Raw genomic sequence first — 21,366 nt, 5'->3', positions numbered from 1 at the left:
TGTCAAACTTTCACCCAGTTAATGCATTTTTGGTGTCGTTTTTCGAGAGACAAAGACGATAGAACCGAATCTTGTTGAAGGCCAACAATAATTTCAATAGTTTTGTGACACACTTGGGAGTTTTCGATGCTACTTGCACTTCAAAATCAAAGGCTTTTTACATTCAATGAAGGCACAAAATACTACTATTGTAAAGGTAGACATTGTTCTGATTTACAGTATTCGAAATTTTCCCGGAAACCCAACCAGTTCTTTCACTAATTTGTTATATTGGTAAAAGCCATGTGTATAATTTTAACACTAATATACCCCTATAATCTTAACACTAATATACCCCTATATTCTTAACACAAATATACCCCTCTAGTCTTAACACTAATATACCCCTATAGTCTTAACACTAATATACCCTTATAGTCTTAACACTAATATACCCCTATAGTCTTAACACTAATATATCCCTATAGTTTTAAGACTAATATACCCCTATAATCTTAACACTAATATACCCCTATAGTCTTAACACTAATATACCCCTATAGTTTCAAGACTAATATACCCCTATAATCTTAACACAAATATACCCCTATAGTCTTAACACTAATATACCCCTATAGTCTTAACACTAATATACCCCTATAGTCTTAACACTAATATATCCCTATAGTTTTAAGACTAATATACCCCTATAGTCTTAACACTAATATACCCCTATAATCTTAACACTAATATACCCCTATAGTCCTAACACTAATATACCCCTATAGTCTTAACACTAATATACCCCTATAATCTTAACACTAATATACCCCTATAGTCTTAACACTAATATACCCCTATAGTCTTAACACTAATATACCCCTATAATCTGAACACTAATATACCCCTATAGTTTTAACACTAATATACCCCTATAATCTTAACACTAATATACCCCTATAGTCTTAACACTAATATACCCCTATAGTCTTAACACTAATATACCCCTATAGTCTTAACACTAATATACCCCTATAATCTGAACACTAATATACCCCTATAGTTTTAACACTAATATACCCCTATAATCTTAACACTAATATACCCCTGTAGTCTTAACACTAATATACCCCTATAGTCTTAACACTAATATGTACCCCTATAATCTGAACACTAATATACCCCTATAGTTTTAACACTAATATACCCCTATAATCTTAACACTAATATACCCCTATAGTCTTAACACTAATATACCCCTATAGTCTTAACACTAATATACCCTTATAGTCTTAACACTAATATACCCCTATAATCTTAACACTAATATACCCCTATAGTTTTAACACTAATATACCCCTATAGTCTTAACACTAATATACCCCTATAATCTTAACACTAATATACCCCTATAGTCTTAACACTAATATACCCCTATAATCTTAACACTAATATACCCTTATAGTCTTAACACTAATATACCCCTATAGTCTTAACACAAATATACCCCTATAGTTTTAACACTAATATACCCCTATAGTCTTAACACTAATATACCCCTATAATCTGAACACTAATATACCCCTATAGTTTTAACACTAATATACCCCTATAATCTTAACACTAATATACCCCTGTAGTCTTAACACTAATATACCCCTATAATCTTAACACTAATATACCCCTATAATCTTAACACTAATATACCCCTATAGTTTTAACACTAATATACCCCTATAGTCTTAACACTAATATACCCCTATAATCTTAACACTAATATACCCCTATAGTCTTAACACTAATATACCCCTATAGTCTTAACACTAATATACCCCTATAGTTTTAACACTAATATACCCCTATAGTCTTAACACTAATATACCCCTATAATATTAACACTAATATACCCCTATAGTCTTAACACTAATATACCCCTATAGTCTTAACACTAATATACCCCTATAATCTTAACACTAATATACCCTTATAGTCTTAACACTAATATACCCCTATAGTCTTAACACAAATATACCCCTATAGTTTTAACACTAATATACCCCTAAAATATTAACACTAATATACCCCTATAATCTTAACACTAATATACCCCTATAATCTTAACACTAATATACCTCTATAATCTTAACACTAAAGTACCCCTATAGTCTTAACACTAATATACCCCTATAATCTTAACACTAATATACCCCTATAGTCTTAACACTAATATACCCCTATAATCTTAACACTAATATACCCCTAAAATCTTAACACTAATATACCCCTATAGTCTTAACACTAATATACCCCTATAGTCTTAACACTAATATACCCCTATAATCTTAACACTAATATACCCCTATAGTCTTAACACTGATATACCCCGTATATAGTCTTAACACTAATATACCCCTATAATCTTAACACTAATATACCCCTATAATCTTAACACTAATATACCCCTATAATCTGAACACTAATATACCCCTTTAATCTTAACACTAATATACCCCTATAATCTTAACACTAAAGTACCCCTATAGTCTTAACACTAATATACCCCTATAATCTTAACACTAATATACCCCTATAGTCTTAACACTAATATACCCCTATAATCTTAACACTAATATACCCCTATAGTCTTAACACTAATATACCCCTATAATCTTAACACTAATATACCCCTATAATCTTAACACTAATATACCCCTATAATCTTAATCTTAACACTAATATACCCCTATAACCTTAACACTAATATACCCCTAAAATCTTAACACTAATATACCCCTATAGTCTTAACACTAATATGCCCCGTATATAGTCTTAACACTAATATACCTCTATAATCTTAACACTAATATACCCCTATAATCTTAACACTAATATACCCCTATAGTCTTAACACTAATATACCTCTATAGTCTTAACACTAATAAACCCCTATAGTCTTAACACTAATATACCCCTATAGTTTTAACACTAATATACCCCTATAGTCTTAACACTAATATACCCCTATAATATTAACAATAATATACCTCTATAGTCTTAACACTAATATACTCCTATAGTCTTAACACTAATATACCCCTATAATCTTAACACTAATATGCCCCTATAGTCTTAACACAAATATACCCCTATAGTTTTAACACTAATATACCCCTAAAATCTTAACACTAATATACCCCTATAGTCTTAACACTAATATACCCCGTATATAGTCTTAACACTAATATACCCCGTATATAGTCTTAACACTAATGTACCCCTATAATCTTAACACTAATATACCCCTATAATCTGAACACTAATATACCCCTTTAATCTTAACACTAATATACCCCTATAATCTTAACACTAATATACACCTATAATCTTAACACTAATATACCCCTATAATCTTAACACTAATATACCCCTATAATCTTAACACTAATATACCCCTATAATCTTAACACTAATATACCCCTAAAATCTTAACACTAATATACCCCTATAGTCTTAACACTAATATACCCCGTATATAATCTTAACACTAATATACCCCTATAATCTTAACACTAATATACCCCTATAATCTTAACACTAATATACCCCGTATATAGTCCTAACACTAATATACCCCTATAATCTTAACACTAATATACCCCTATAATCTTAACACTAATATACCCCTATAGTCTTAACACTAATATACCCCTATAGTCTTAACACTCATATACCCCTATAGTCTTAACACTAATATACCCCTATAGTTTTAACACTAATATACCCCTATAGTCTTAACACTAATATACCCCTATAATATTAACACTAATACTAATATACCTCTATAGTCTTAACACTAATATACCCCTATAGTCTTAACACTAATATACCCCTATAATCTTAACACTAATATACCCTTATAGTCTTAACACTAATATACCTCTATAGTCTTAACACAAATATACCCCTATAGTTTTAACACTAATATACCCCTAAAATCTTCACACTAATATACTCCTATAGTCTTAACACTAATATACCCCTATAGTCTTAACACTAATATACCCCTATAATATTAACACTAATACTAATATACCTCTATAGTCTTAACACTAATATACCCCTATAGTCTTAACACTAATATACCCCTATAATCTTAACACTAATATACCCTTATAGTCTTAACACTAATATACCTCTATAGTCTTAACACAAATATACCCCTATAGTTTTAACACTAATATACCCCTAAAATCTTAACACTAATATACTCCTATAGTCTTAACACTAATATACCCCGTATATAGTCTTAACACTAATATACCCCTATAATCTTAACACTAATATACCCATATAGTCTTAACACAAATATACCCCTATAGTTTTAACACTAATATACCCCTAAAATATTAACACTAATATACCCCTATAATCTTAACACTAATATACCCCTATAATCTTAACACTAATATACCTCTATAATCTTAACACTAAAGTACCCCTATAGTCTTAACACTAATATACCCCTATAATCTTAACACTAATATACCCCTATAGTCTTAACACTAATATACCCCTATAATCTTAACACTAATATACCCCTAAAATCTTAACACTAATATACCCCTATAGTCTTAACACTAATATACCCCTATAGTCTTAACACTAATATACCCCTATAATCTTAACACTAATATACCCCTATAGTCTTAACACTGATATACCCCGTATATAGTCTTAACACTAATATACCCCTATAATCTTAACACTAATATACCCCTATAATCTTAACACTAATATACCCCTATAATCTGAACACTAATATACCCCTTTAATCTTAACACTAATATACCCCTATAATCTTAACACTAAAGTACCCCTATAGTCTTAACACTAATATACCCCTATAATCTTAACACTAATATACCCCTATAGTCTTAACACTAATATACCCCTATAATCTTAACACTAATATACCCCTATAGTCTTAACACTAATATACCCCTATAATCTTAACACTAATATACCCCTATAATCTTAACACTAATATACCCCTATAATCTTAATCTTAACACTAATATACCCCTATAACCTTAACACTAATATACCCCTAAAATCTTAACACTAATATACCCCTATAGTCTTAACACTAATATGCCCCGTATATAGTCTTAACACTAATATACCTCTATAATCTTAACACTAATATACCCCTATAATCTTAACACTAATATACCCCTATAGTCTTAACACTAATATACCTCTATAGTCTTAACACTAATAAACCCCTATAGTCTTAACACTAATATACCCCTATAGTTTTAACACTAATATACCCCTATAGTCTTAACACTAATATACCCCTATAATATTAACAATAATATACCTCTATAGTCTTAACACTAATATACTCCTATAGTCTTAACACTAATATACCCCTATAATCTTAACACTAATATACCCCTATAGTCTTAACACAAATATACCCCTATAGTTTTAACACTAATATACCCCTAAAATCTTAACACTAATATACCCCTATAGTCTTAACACTAATATACCCCGTATATAGTCTTAACACTAATATACCCCGTATATAGTCTTAACACTAATGTACCCCTATAATCTTAACACTAATATACCCCTATAATCTGAACACTAATATACCCCTTTAATCTTAACACTAATATACCCCTATAATCTTAACACTAATATACACCTATAATCTTAACACCAAAGTACCCCTATAGTCTTAACACTAATATACCCCTATAGTCTTAACACTAATATACCCCTATAATCTTAACACTAATATACCCCTATAATCTTAACACTAATATACCCCTATAATCTTAACACTAATATACCCCTATAATCTTAACACTAATATACCCCTAAAATCTTAACACTAATATACCCCTATAGTCTTAACACTAATATACCCCGTATATAATCTTAACACTAATATACCCCTATAATCTTAACACTAATATACCCCTATAGTCTTAACACTAATATACCCCGTATATAGTCCTAACACTAATATGGCCCTATAATCTTAACACTAATATACCCCTATAATCTTAACACTAATATACCCCTATAGTCTTAACACTAATATACCCCTATAGTCTTAACACTCATATACCCCTATAGTCTTAACACTAATATACCCCTATAGTTTTAACACTAATATACCCCTATAGTCTTAACACTAATATACCCCTATAATATTAACACTAATACTAATATACCTCTATAGTCTTAACACTAATATACCCCTATAGTCTTAACACTAATATACCCCTATAATCTTAACACTAATATACCCTTATAGTCTTAACACTAATATACCTCTATAGTCTTAACACAAATATACCCCTATAGTTTTAACACTAATATACCCCTAAAATCTTAACACTAATATACTCCTATAGTCTTAACACTAATATACCCCTATAGTCTTAACACTAATATACCCCTATAATATTAACACTAATACTAATATACCTCTATAGTCTTAACACTAATATACCCCTATAGTCTTAACACTAATATACCCCTATAATCTTAACACTAATATACCCTTATAGTCTTAACACTAATATACCTCTATAGTCTTAACACAAATATACCCCTATAGTTTTAACACTAATATACCCCTAAAATCTTAACACTAATATACTCCTATAGTCTTAACACTAATATACCCCGTATATAGTCTTAACACTAATATACCCCTATAATCTTAACACTAATATACCCATATAGTCTTAACACTAATATACCCCTATAATCTTAACACTAATATACCCTTATAATCTTAACACTAATATACCCCTATAATCTTAACACTAATATACCCCTATAATCTTAACACTAATATACCCCTATAATCTTAACACTAATATACCCCTATAATCTTAACACTAATATACACCAATAATATTAACACTAATATACCCCTATAGTCTTAACACTAATATACCCCTATAATCTTAACACTAATATACCCCTATAATCTTAACACTAATATACACCTATAATCTTAACACTAATATACCCCTATAGTTTTAACACTAATATACCCCTATAATCTTAACACTAATATACCCCTATAGTCTTAACACTAATATACCCCTATAGTCTTAACACTAATATATCCCTATAATCTTAACACTAATATACCCCTTTCATCTTAACACCACTATACCCCTATAATCTTAACACTAATATACCCATATATTCTTAACACTAATATACCCCTATAGTCTTAACACTAATATACCCCTATAATCTTAACACTAATATACCCCTATAGTCTTAACACTAATATACCCCTATAGTTTTAACACTAACATACCCCTATAATCTTAACACTAATATACCCCTATAGTCTTAACACTAATATACGCCTATAATCTTAACACTAATATACCCCTATAATCGTAACACTAATATACCCCTATAGTCTTAACACTAATATACCCTTGAAGCTTTTTCTTAATTAACAAACACGGAGAATTGCAAACCATTCAATTTGGAAATTAAATAATGCTCCTACCCATGTATCCACCAAACAACACAATCAAATTAATTAATGAACCCGTGAATGTCATGGTCTGACAGTTAGTGTACAAGTTCGTTGATGTCCCACGCTGTGCGTGTCTCTGCATACTCTGCTTTTGATGAATTCAGATCATGGCCAAACACAAAACGGCTGGCTCTTCTTGAGAGACATTAATGCGCATGCGTATTCACTTGATGGACTCGATATGCTCATCGATGTCTTACGTATGAACCGTTGTCGCAGATTTCACAACAACTTCACCCAGTTTAAGAATTAGCTTGGAAATCCTTACAAATGCGGCAGGATGAACATTTTAACTTAGTTTACAGCTTAAAGAGTTCACCACGCTATTTAAATCCCGGACACTCGACATTAATATGCAGTGATCAGCCACGGGCGTGATTAAGGTGTTACGTACACGCGTCCGAATTGCAAGTCAAGACTTTTAATCCCTATTCAACAGCAAAAGTTAAACCAGAAATTTTAAGTGATTACAAAACATTGGGCTTTTTGAGTCTCCGTCAGCTTCAAATGTAATCACTCTGTCAACAAGACCAATGTTTTTCCCCACACTCATTGAGACTTCAGACTTTATTTTCTTAACCACTTGCGCTCACTGCATTTATGCACTTCTAAGTAACTTTAGTACAAACATAATATTTACCAGGGTAATATCACTGTCACTGTAAACACTCCTGGTAGTGGCACCAGACTGACAATTGACAGTATTAAACAGTTAAAGTATTACGTGGGTGGCAAACGTTCGAAACTATTATCTCTCTTGTAGTTTAGGAAATACCTGTATTATGTTTTTGGCTTTATTCAAAAAGAGTTACGTTCAGTATCCCCACTTCCAGCCAAGAGCATATATATCATAAACAGACTGAGTGGACATTTATACAGAGACGTGTGTTGTCTGCCATCTTGGATTCGGGTAACTGACAGTAGCGGGATTATGTAGTTTGAATATTTTCTAATTTGGAGACGAGTCAAATGTATATTGTAGATGATCGAGCGAATCGTTTATTTTCTGTGACATGGTAGCATAACTCATATAGTTATTAAATTGGATGTATAATGCAACATTCAAACGAATGTTGAGTTGTATCGTGCACTTCTGGACGAATAACTAAGCCACATAAACCTCAATGACTTCAATATCACAAGACTGATGTACACGCTGTGTATGAGAAAGGGGATCTATGATTATGACTCAAAAGTGACATATGCTTGGTGACGAATAAAGAACAGGATATACACTCTATTTCCGAAACACCTGACATATGGATGAATGAATGCCTTGAAGCACGTGTTTCTCACTGAATAGATCGTGTATTGTAATATAGTTTGTCGTTCGCTCGTGTGTTCATTATCATTCACTTGTTGTACATTTGAGGTATTAGTCCGAGTTTTGTGAATAGTCATATTATTTTGACTCTCGCAACACAAATCATTAAAGCATACTTATCAGATCATTGTTACGCAACGTTATAGCACATTTATAGACAAATAATTATTTCTGAATAAAATAGGTGATTTAATATCATAATCTGTTATCAGCAGACACAAAACCTCACAGCATTCAATTTGCGATATGATTACTTCCTTTATGATGATTCCTGATGTCAATGATACCACATTGGTAATCGAATATTTGTTTCAATTATGATACAAAACACAAAAGCAACTCATCAGATGAAATGGACGCAAGGTTAATGGTATTCATTGTATGTAAGCGTTTCTCAACTGAAATTTGAAATGTGTGGAATTGTTATTAGCTGTGAAATAGATTCAACATGTTATATATAGTTGTGATTTGAACACAACTTATCTGTAATATTATAGTTATTATAAATCGTACGTCAAACATATTTAAATAATGAATTTAGTTATCGAGCAAAATGTGTGTGGAACAATGTCAAATGCAAAATTTTATATTTCATCCGTTTGCAGTACATGTCATATGCGCATGCGCAGTTTTATTTAAATTGAACTCAGTGGCTGTGTTGTAAATGCTCACATGTTTCGGTTCTATTTTTCTATACCTTCGAAGCTATTAATCATTTAGTCAGTATTTAGAACAATCGATACTGGTTGGAAGTATTAAGTGGCTTAAATACTTGAACTGTTCACACTCGCTCATCGTCTAGCGCGCCTTCGAATTTTGTCTAAACGATGTATTTCACACACGCCATGGAAGTGGAACTCGATGCAGTGTGACGTCAGAGACGCAATAACTCCCCTTTCGCTGCTAAACTACCTCGATGATATATGGCGTGTTATCTCACATGAAGTAGCTGACTAACTCGTTTAGAAACACCATTAAACTCTGAAACTGTCTTCATTTGTTTTATCATTATTGATATTGCGCTTGCCTAAACAAAATGCAATTTATTCACTGCGAGGGTACGGGCAGGTAGATACATGAAAATAGCTTGCAGCGTTATGTCTTTATATTTATCAATATGATCGTCTTTTTCTCTATAATTATCGATAATGGCCAGGAATGTATATTACAGTTTTGTTGACAGAGGGCGCTGTATTACAAGCATTTCTGGACGCATAATTTAATGAACTCATGATCAATACAATAAAACTGCTTATATCCCAAAATAAAAACAATTCTAAGTGACATTGCCTGTATGCTATTTGAACAACCTCGCATGTATCAAATCATAGCCCCATATATAGTCAAACAATTTTAAGAGGTACGCGTGACCGTGCGTCACTTCACAAACATTGTCTCTATGCAAACACTACTTAACTGTTGCTGGTATTACATGTTAGATTACAAATGAACATACACATTTGCATATTATGAATAATAATAATGTAATTGCTACTCGGAGCCACTTGCCGATGATTTGTTTTTTGCATGTTGATTGGAAGTTAGGGTTACATAAAAAAAACATGAAAATACTATACCAAACCGTCATCGTGGATCAATATACAAAAGTAGTTTATGAGCACAGTACAACTCCAGTAAATAGACGATACTTTGCAGCACGTGGTCAAATATGTGATATAATGGCATAATCGTATGTCACTTTACAAAGAAATAAATACCACTTAACCGATGCTGGTAGTGGGCGTTATGTTACAAATGTACATATATTTCTGTTCGTATTTATTCATATGGTCACGTAATAACAATGTCAAATGCGGTACTAAGCTTAAGAGTGACTTGCTGATGCATAGCTTGAGCTTGTGAACATGGATTGAATGTTAGGTTTACATAAGAAATTGGGAAATACACAACCATTACCGCAGATCATTAAACGCATGTTAAGAAATTGCCACAATACAACTATAATATACAAACTATACATCGCAAAACCTGGCTAAATTAGTGGATGAATGATACATGGACCGGGTGATATACAATCAAGAAGTGAAAATTGGGAAGTAGAGGGCGCAATCTGATTAAAATCTGATGTAGTGTACGGGCTTTAATTATTTTGGCTATAAACTTATTTTAATTTTATTACTTTTGTTATTAATGCCTTTATTTTACTTTGATTTTGAGATTTTTTTTCAATTACACCCTACCTACATCTGATCCGACGCCTATGCAAGTCCCGTTCAAATCTCGCGTAAGTAACAGCCAATCACAGCCCCCCCTTTTTGTACAGGCTGTCGGTTGCTTACTTTTCAGTGTAGTATCAGGGGGAAATTCTCTTTCTCGAGGTTCTCCACACGTGTCAGGGGGGAAACTCGTCTCGTCTCTATATCTCGTCCCCTTGAGGTACGGGATCGGGAATGTCACTTATACTTTACAGTCAAATAAGACACACACAACGAAATACGTTTCAACTCTCGTCTTAGTCGATCTTTCGGAGCACTCTATAAGACACAGCGCCCTGGGGAAAAGTCCCCAAGTCTCTCCAGGACTGGACTCGTCTCTCCAGGACTGCACTCTCTCTATTGCCTCTGTCGTGCTGTGTTCGTCAAGACCAACTCAAACTCTCTTTATTCATTTTCAAAACTCCAACCAATTACAAAGCAGTAAAAAGACTCTAAGGCGTAAACTTCAATCATAAAGCCAATCACACTAAGTACTGAATACGTCATATCTTTTGATTAATCGTTCACTACATTAATAACTACGGATGTCAGAATAGCGACGGTATCTTGTAATTAGTTCCAAACCACTGAGCCAAGTTCCGTCCAAAACTTCAAATAGACCTAAACGATGACAGACATAACACAGCAATTCGCTAATAATCAGTTAATTAAGTCGGTCAACAGATACGCGAAAACAAATTCATGACAGTAGCGATACTCTACGGGCAATCTTTCTGTACATTATATTTTGCCCACTTGAATAAACCATTAATGGAAAATTGCTAGTATATTTTTATTTACAAAAGAAATTCCACAGCATTTTACAATTTTTGTCATTAAATTGAATATTTTTTTCACTTCCAACAAATGTGTACACTTCCAGATACATCTTCGCCAGCCAAGGTTCGTTCATTCAGTCATCGCTTCAAATTTACATCAAACACTGAGCATAATTATCTAGAATGGAAGCAAAAAAATAAGTAAATCGTAATGATTAGAACACTGAAAACAGCTATAGTAAACAATGCAAACTGATTTTAAATTGTATAACGGTCACCGGCTCACGGCATCGACGCAGAAAATTGGAGCAAAAAAATATTTCCTGATCAATTGCGATGTGTTCCAACTAAAAAATATTCCAGTCCAAATCAGCTCAATTACTTTAATAAAGAGTTATTGTATAATGTACAAAATGTTGATACATTTTGATGAATATTTACAGCTACGGCTTCAATACCGTAGACGATTTTGGCCCGATCGTCAACAAAACATCAACCGTCTCCAGGGCAAGCGACTGGAAAAAGACGCCGGTGTTCGGTCGAACCGGTGGAAACAAAATCGTCACTCCCAGAATAACTACGCAAAATAACGATCTAAACTCGAACCATTCGAGCCACAATATTAACATAAAAATGACTTTCATTGCATTTGACAATGATAAACTTACCGAAAAGCCGTGTTATTTTCGGTCGCTAGCGTCGGTATAATCCGCCATTTTATTTGAGTGTGTTTGCCACCTGACTCTGCCCGGTGACGTCATCATGTGCGCTATAGAAGGAGGTATGTGATTCGTTGACTAAAATCGTCGATAGTGGGTCTCGTTGAAATCTCGTTACATAGGCATCGGGTCAGATGTATGTAGGGCGGAATTTAAAAAAACCTCAAAATCAAGGTAAAATAATAATAAAATAAAAAGGCATTAATAACACAAGTAATAAAATATTAAATTAAAATAAGTTTATAGCCAAAATAATTAAAGCCCGTACACTACATCAGATTTTAATCAGATTGTAGAGGGCGCTAATCCTTACGGAGATATTCGCGAAAACATTAATTATCGTAGTTGTTTCAATGTCTGGCGCCCCCTTTGACATGTAGTGTTCGTGCCATCGTTTAAGCAGATGAAGATTAAGTTTGTTTTATTTGTAGTTGTTTTATTTGTACTCGTTTGATTATCAGGCAGTATGACCTCTATCCTGGTCTATCCTGGTATATGTCTGATGTTCTCTATTTTATATATGTTTTGAAAGATTTGGATTAGTGTGAGCGGTACTCGACCTAGGCACATTGCATTGTGGGGCAATACCTATGAACAAATACGCTCTCAATTGACTTTATAGGCGTCCCCTCAAACGTTCGACTCTGCCATGTGAGGGCGCTGCATTTAAATTAAATGTCTTACGTGAAAAATGAAACATTGAATGTCATGATTTCCTATCTGAGGAAGACACACAGTGGTAACGGGCATTTGTATTCCAGACAGAATATTAATTACAAATGTTGTTGCTCTTTGATGATGTATGTTACGAGGATGCCAGAGTCGCTGTGTTTTAATTATTTGATTGGTGGAAATTTAGCAAAATAACAGCGTTTACATTAAGCAAAACGACAATCGTTTACTATTTATTGGTGTCCGAGACACAACAATTCATATGCAACGACAAAGAAAACAATAATTGATTTGACACGAATTCGACGAGTCAAAATAATCAAATAACCGAACAATCAGAAAATAATAATATTATTAAGAATGACTTTTTTACAAAGTATTTTATCATGTACATTTAGTGTGCAATGATACAGATTTATTAATAAATACGTTTTTCTATATCGCGTCCCGTGCGTTCGTATAGACGCCTACGGTAAAGATGGAATAAACTTTCCTTTTTACAAAAAACTCAGAAATCGTCTATTAAATCAGAATATTATTATTATTTCCAGTAAATGACAATTTCGCCTTTTTCACAGAAGATATCTTACTATTTCTCGAAATATTGCCTTGTGACATCATCAGTTCTGTCTTAATTTTCTGTGTTTTAATGTCATAGAACCAAATTATTGAACCTAACATGAATTACACTTTATTCCAGTAGTAGCAGTAGTATTGCTGTTCGCGTAGTAATGACGTCTGAATCGATGGTAGACGTAATTACGTAATACGTAATGAACTGTTGGTGAGGTCCAATTAAAGAAGTAGATACAATATAATATGACTTGGAAGGATCGCCAATGTGTATCTGTCAATAACATTTTACTTATGAAATTATGCATTTCATGTAATTATGTATTTAAATATATAAATTATTATCCCACTCTATATATATTATTTGTAGCATTTAGAACATTAAAATTAACTGTAAATTGTCACTACGTATCGAGGCATAATAACGTCCCGCCCAAATTACATACCAAATCGCCGTTTTTTGAACATAATTCATTGACAATTCAACCTTCTTGGAGTAGAAATATATTCATTTTTGTAGTCATCGGTAATTGTTCGGTTCCATGGTCACTTTGATATTGACCAGTTTTCGAAGAAATTGGAAATAACATATCCAACCGTAGATCATTGAACAAACGTCCTATAAAAGAAGAGTAATTACAATAACACATCATCAAATTCGCAAAATATCATCTAGAGGGCGAGGGAAAGAAGTACGCATGCGTTAATTTTAGGAGAATCAAATATGGCGGAGACCGTAAATATAACTAAAACGCGCTTTGGTTGATATCTGAAACAAGGTGTATTCCGATTTACGGTCATTACTATTCTTCAAGAAACATATTTCTTATAACATTTGATTTGTGTGCTGTTTAAAACTATGATCAGTTTCATTGGAGAAATTACAAGATGGGTATGTGAACAGGAATACACACACACTATAACATTGTAAATATAGAAATATTATTTACCTGTTACATTTATTTCCTGTTTACTAAACTACTTCCTACATCTTCGAAACTAAACGTGCCAGTGGAACAGAAGGAATTGTATAATTGTGCCACAGTTGATGGTGGGCTTCCAAACATTTCCCACATTAATGGTCCGGGAACACGTAATGATTAATTGTTTAAAAAATAAACTGTGTCACACATACCACTGCATATTCACGCACTATATTGATGAAACGTCAATGCCCCAAACGTCCTAGTGGTTATATTCAATAATTACCAAACACTACAACTACTACCCGTCTCTATCGTATATACTATATTTATCACTTCCAGCAGCCATTATTATGACACAAGACGTGACCATGGACGCTCTGCCATTATAATACATTAACCAAGGATACTCGTAATGTGAATGCTTGACTAACACGTTTTTAAAATTCGTGAATACAAGTGGGCAATGTTACAAATATCCTTTAATATTCATTTTCTTATATATCAAACGCTTCTTCAAAATGAATATTCAGCTTTCTTGTTTTGTTTTTTTTTTCACATGGATCGCATGACTACGATTCTACGATTGGTGATACCACCACAAAGGGCAACTGTAATGGTAGAATTAAGTTTATTCATTGAAAATAATGTAATTGTAACTAAAACAACACAGATACAATTTATCATATCAAACAGTAAGCTGGAAATGAAACGTATGTAAATCACCCGGAAATAGTTAATGCTTGCGTGTTGTTCTTCCAAAAAAATGTGTCAACACTATATGACACATTATTGATTTCTGAGTAGTAAAGTAATGGCATCGTCATCTAATAACTCACAACTATAGGACTCTGCAAAGCGATGAATGCTGATAGATTGAACAGACTGTCTACTAATCCAATCTTCTCAATTAACTATAGCTGCATTTACTCGTTCCGTACAATCTAACCCAGAATTGGTTTTCTCACTCACATATGACTGGTCCTACAAACCGAGCATGAATATATTCCAGTCCTTTCCCCTTCCGACATTTAAAACTTCAAAAAGCATTAAAATAGTAATTTGCATTATAATTGAATTATTCTGTAATCTCGCTATGTATTACTACTTAATATACTTATACGCCACAATATGTTCATTTCATTTGAAGGTAGTTCTATTCGTCATTTTACAAAATACAATCTACCCTTCAATAATTACATTAACGTTAGTACAGCGATAGAATTGTAGTACTGATTGTATGAGAACAATTGCGCTAACTAATCAGTTACATAAAATGGCAAGAACTTCAAATGGCCGGTAGCTGCTGATTAATGAAGTTACCCCAAGCATCTCTTTTATCCTATTTTGTTGTTGCGACTTGCACTATAATTAGAAAAGTCAGTATGGAGTGGTAAGTTTTGTATTTATTTCTATGTCTGTTCTTTTTTTGTTATAATTACATATATATACCCATACAATGCGTGCGACTATGCCGTTATTGTGCGTTACCTGCAGTGAACTCCCCAAGACTTGACTACTCCTACCGAAGATAATTTGGTTTCTTGCCGTAATGGACATTCGAAATGTGGTTATACCATACGACAATAGCCACATGCGGCTCGACGAACAAGGCCATTAACAGCAGCAAATTTCTTTTCGTCTAATATTCATGACGTTAAGGCTGCATCTAGGAACCCCACATAGATTTCCATAAATCGTGGCCTTGTGGCTAAGCTAATTGAAAAATATATATAAAATATAAATAGGGGTCATAGTTCATGAATGCATAACCCACACACATAATACAGACACCATGTGGATGATAAATTTATTATGAATGCCGATCGTTATTGCCAAGGTTAATATATTTATAAAATCCCGCATTGCAAGGCTACTTATAGCAGTCAACACGTCGGATGGCACTCGTCTCGGCATTAACTCAACAGCTGGTCTAAGTTCGTTTACATCACATTGATATGGTAGGTTCATTGTTCCAACGCATCAGTCGTACATACATTCTTGGATTGACGGTGCGTCGGTTAGTCATCACGCACATTGCATTTCCCCAGCTGACAGACACACGTACGAGAAATCAGCCCTGTTGAAGTTCACAAAGCTACGCGGGTTGCCCGTCATCTACCACGTCAGGCGTGTAGACCATATATATATATATATATATCTATGTTTGAAAATCGTGGGAGTCGAGCTGGGCTATATTTACTAAGGAGAAGAGCTACACACTGTCACAGCATACTGAGCAATTGATGGAGAATGGGGAACGAGGTCGCCAAATCAAGCAGGTCGAGTACAAGTCAATCGCTGTCGAAGGAACAAGAGAAGATACTTGTCCAAACCTGGCTGAGCATTCGAGGAGATTTAGAACGGATTGGATTATTAATGTTTACTGGGTAAGAGCAACTGTTAACGACCGCTTACCATGCTTGCTGCAGTGTTAATATTCATATAAGTACAATATAGCAGTCTGCTATACTGTTGTTTTTGTTTTTCACGATGCAGTTCATTCACATCTTTGTATTGAACAAGTATTGATTACTCAGAATATCGATAGTTGTGGGCATTTTCAACCTTGAATATAACAAAATCATATTCCCGGCAATAATGGCATAATATTTTTGTTTTTCAAATTTCAAATACAAATTTGATAGTTCATTGACCATTTCGATAAATGGTAACAAAATGATGTTAACTAAAAAAGTATATTTATTTGAAGACGTTATGAGTAGCCGATTATCGTGACAACAATTGCACTTCACGGTAATTTACTAAGGATTTACGGATGCTGTATGCATGTTTTGCCTACAATAATCAGTTAAAATAAAATTACATTTTGTTTTTTTCTCAATTCGCACCCATAGATGATTTCACTATGATAATTGCTACCTAATTTGACATGTTTTGCATATTTTCAGGTATTAAATATTGTGGCACATACTTTTTACTAAACATTGTAACAATATGCACAAACGATTTAAATAAGCAATGCAGCAACTCCGCCATTTACATATCCATATATAAAATTAGTTAAATGACTCTCTTCACTGGATAACTAAACTATCATTTCTATGTCTGCATACTCCTCACGTAACTACAAATATTGATTTCTACAAATATAGATATTGTTTAGATTCCCAAATCGAAAATTTATTTTCAAAACAAGAGGCATATATTATTTCCAAGCATTATTCGTTTTGAAGTGATAGGGTAAACACGCAAGTTTCAGATTACACGCCGTGCCCTCCACCAAATCTTCGCACGATTTTGCTCACTCAAATATTATGAATATCTGTAGTATGTTAAATGGGAAAACTACAGCAAAACAACAATTACGAAAATGAGATTGCTGAGAGACAATCATGGGACATATCCATATTCGAATGATTATTATTCATTTTTTCACCCAAAGGACTGATTTGTTAAAATAAAAAAAACTCACAGTAGTAGCCCATGGTCTAAGGATTTATGAACAATGTATTGAATCGAATACTTAGATTTCTACAAATTGCAGATAGCATCGTTATACAACCCATGGGTAACTGTTATAAATTGTTACTTTTTTGAAATTCAACATTGTAACTCTCCAGTCACAGCTTGCATATGCGTTATCTCATATCCAGCATTTTGCTGGCACAACCATATACAATGCAGATTCCCATCTAATGAACTGATAACATCGTCTATGCACTTACGACTGATTATGTGTGCCTGCTGTTGCCCAAGTAATTTGATTTTATAATATCACCACAAACCCACCACCCCCTGTTCCCGCACACATTACAGATAGTATTCATAATTATAATGTTTAATTTCTGTATGTACTATTCAGACATGCGATCCCCCGTGCGTTGATGTCGTGTTGTTAGATTACTCCCGTTTATCTCTGTTACCAAAGCACTATACATTGATGCAGATTGATCTATCTCTTCATCGTGTTCCCCGCCGAGAACTGCTTTGTAACCATGTTTGTCGAACTCGCGCTGAAAGCAAAATTCGTTATCTCTCCCAATACTAGTATACATGCAAGGTACGCCATTCAAAACAATGCAAAGATCTTTAAAAATGTATGTCGTGTCATCGTGATTGAATGTATTAACAGGGAAATGTACTATTTATTATGTGTCGCTAGTTTGACTGTCTTAAATCAACACAATTATTTTTAAAACAAATATTTCGCAAACAAAACGTCAACGTTTCTTTATAGTGGCGCATGCGTTATAAGTTCATAGCCATACATCTGTCATCTCGTAACGTATCATCTTGAAAAACTATCCAGCAAGTCAATTAAACAATCGGTCTAATTAAAACATTGTTACTATGCGCTTATTGGTTTTTATCGCATTCGTTTACGGAATTCTATTCCCAATGCAGCGAGATTTCTTGCAAGTACTCGTGCGTCATGCAAACCTGTGCAACTGACCCATGATAGCCAATTATATGTAAAAAAAAAACGTAAATCTACTTTACTCGGAACAAGTGTTGTTAATTATAGATGTCTGATATCATACGCATGCGAGGGGGAATTCCTACTACGCAAATGACGTTTTTTGGATAATTATTTGCAGTACGGCCAATTATTTCTATTGCTGTGAGGTATATTTCGACTTTAAACACCAGTTTATATCTTTTACTCTTTACTGTAGAAAAAAAAACTGACAGTGAATGATAACACAGTAATGATCACTACCAATGTGAAAATAAAGACAATTAGGAAATCTTATATTTTGTGAATAAACCTCATAAACTGGAATTCATCTAAAAAAGCGAGCGACGAAGAGTCATTACAAATGACCGTCAAAATATATTTGAAGCGATATTTGGCATACTTTTTACTAAGTATATTGACATTATTGATAAAGCTGACGAAAATGTCAAACTGTCAGATAGGCGTTTAGAATTACATTATTATAAGAGCATCCGATGCATTTACAAAGAAGGCGTTTGTCATATGTTGCGTTAAAAGGAAATTCAATTTTACGTGTATACTATTAATGCTACATGCTACGTGTGCTTTGTTGCGCCCCCTTGTTTATACGTTGTGGGTACAGTGATTAGTGTTTTAAGCCCTCGCCTGCACCTGGGATAGATGCTCAATAACGATAATCAAACAACCACTAGAGCACAAGTCTTGTTGAATAGACTACAGTCGTATCTAAGGTGACATTTGTAATTTTCTCTACAAATGACAAACTTTCCATCAAGAGCAGAATATTATTAAAAATACATCAACAATTTTAATTTATCAAAAACGATTGTTTTGCTATGGCGAAAAGGTTTACCACTTTCGTATTCAAGTATAAATTATGCGCATTTTATTATTATTATTTATCTATTTATTTTCAGATTGTTCGAGCACCACCCTGAAGCCAAAGTTATGTTTGGCTTGTCAGATACAGCTATGTCACCAAAGGACAAGGAAAACACAGCTCTAATAAAGGAACATGGCCTCAGATTTATGAACGTGGTCAGAGATGTACTTACACTTATTTCAGAGAAAAACGGATCACAAGCTGAATGTGTGTTGATAGATCTTGGGAGGCGCCATTGTTCATACAACGCTGATATTAACCTTATTGATGTATGTATTATTTTTTATTTGCACGTTTTACATCGTGTTTTGATTATTTTGTTTGTAGTATATGTATGTGTGTGCGTGCATATGGAAATATATTCATAAATTATGAAATGTATGTCGGAAACAGTTCACATTGGCACTTGAATCGACATGTTATATATAATGCAGGGCGACATTACAAAGGTCATGTTGACATTCAATACGAAATGTGAGAGACGACAGAAAAAATAGAACAGAATCACTAACATGTGTTAACGTTTGGTTCGTTATCATTTATTCGACTCCTCTTTGGACCAATTCTGCCGATTACCTAAGTTAATTAGCAGTGCATTATTGCATATTTGCTTCTTGGATTTTATTTCCTTGAGTATGTGAGACGGTCTGCTTGGCAAAACACAAAAGAATCACTTCTTGTTACATCACTGGCATCAGCAACATTAAAATTCATATAACTAATGACACAAGTTAATTTGTTAATCACCATTGTCTCCACATTTCCATGACAGACTACCCCAGTATCAACAAAAAAATTGCGTGGGCCTCTTCTAATAAATATCACTACTTTATCTGTGTGTATGTCAACAAAAAAGAATAATTAGACTATAGTACAAATAGCTAGTCTTAAAATGTTCAATATAATCAAATAGCTAAAGATCAATTCTCTAATTGAAAAAAAAAATAATCGGTAGTAAAGATCCATATTTGTTTTCTTATATTCAAAGGTCTTCGGGCAGCAATTTATAGCATCAATACAACCAACGTTAACAGGATCTTGGGATAAAAAGGTCGAAGATGCTTGGATACAATTATTTAAATACATAGCATTTACAATGAAGCAGGGATTGGCTGCAGAACTCATAGATAAGTCATTGAAGCTAAATGGCAAGCCTTAATTGTACGTACTAACTGAGACAACAAAGGCAGGCATCACTGCGATAAACTGATAGCTGCAATTGGAGGGAATGAGAAAGAGATAAAAACAGTCAGTACAGTATATTCACAATAATATTTTGTCCAA

General features: G+C 33.4%; 1 protein-coding gene across 1 annotated transcript; it reads left to right on the top strand.

The window, feature by feature from the left end:
• Window positions 1–16,696: 16,696 nt before the first annotated feature.
• LOC100375983 (neuroglobin-like) lies at window positions 16,697–21,366 on the top strand. The gene is made up of 3 exons (XM_002739182.3): window positions 16,697–17,166; window positions 20,117–20,351; window positions 21,071–21,366. Exons 1-3 carry the CDS (start codon window positions 17,030–17,032, stop codon window positions 21,239–21,241), a joined length of 543 nt encoding a protein of 180 aa, XP_002739228.1. The 5' UTR covers window positions 16,697–17,029; the 3' UTR covers window positions 21,242–21,366.

This window comes from Saccoglossus kowalevskii, chromosome 2 (assembly GCF_978046115.1).
Source record: "Saccoglossus kowalevskii chromosome 2, keSacKowa6.1, whole genome shotgun sequence".
NCBI classification, from domain to species: domain Eukaryota; kingdom Metazoa; phylum Hemichordata; class Enteropneusta; family Harrimaniidae; genus Saccoglossus; species Saccoglossus kowalevskii.
This window is presented reverse-complemented; position numbering and strand designations above follow the sequence as displayed.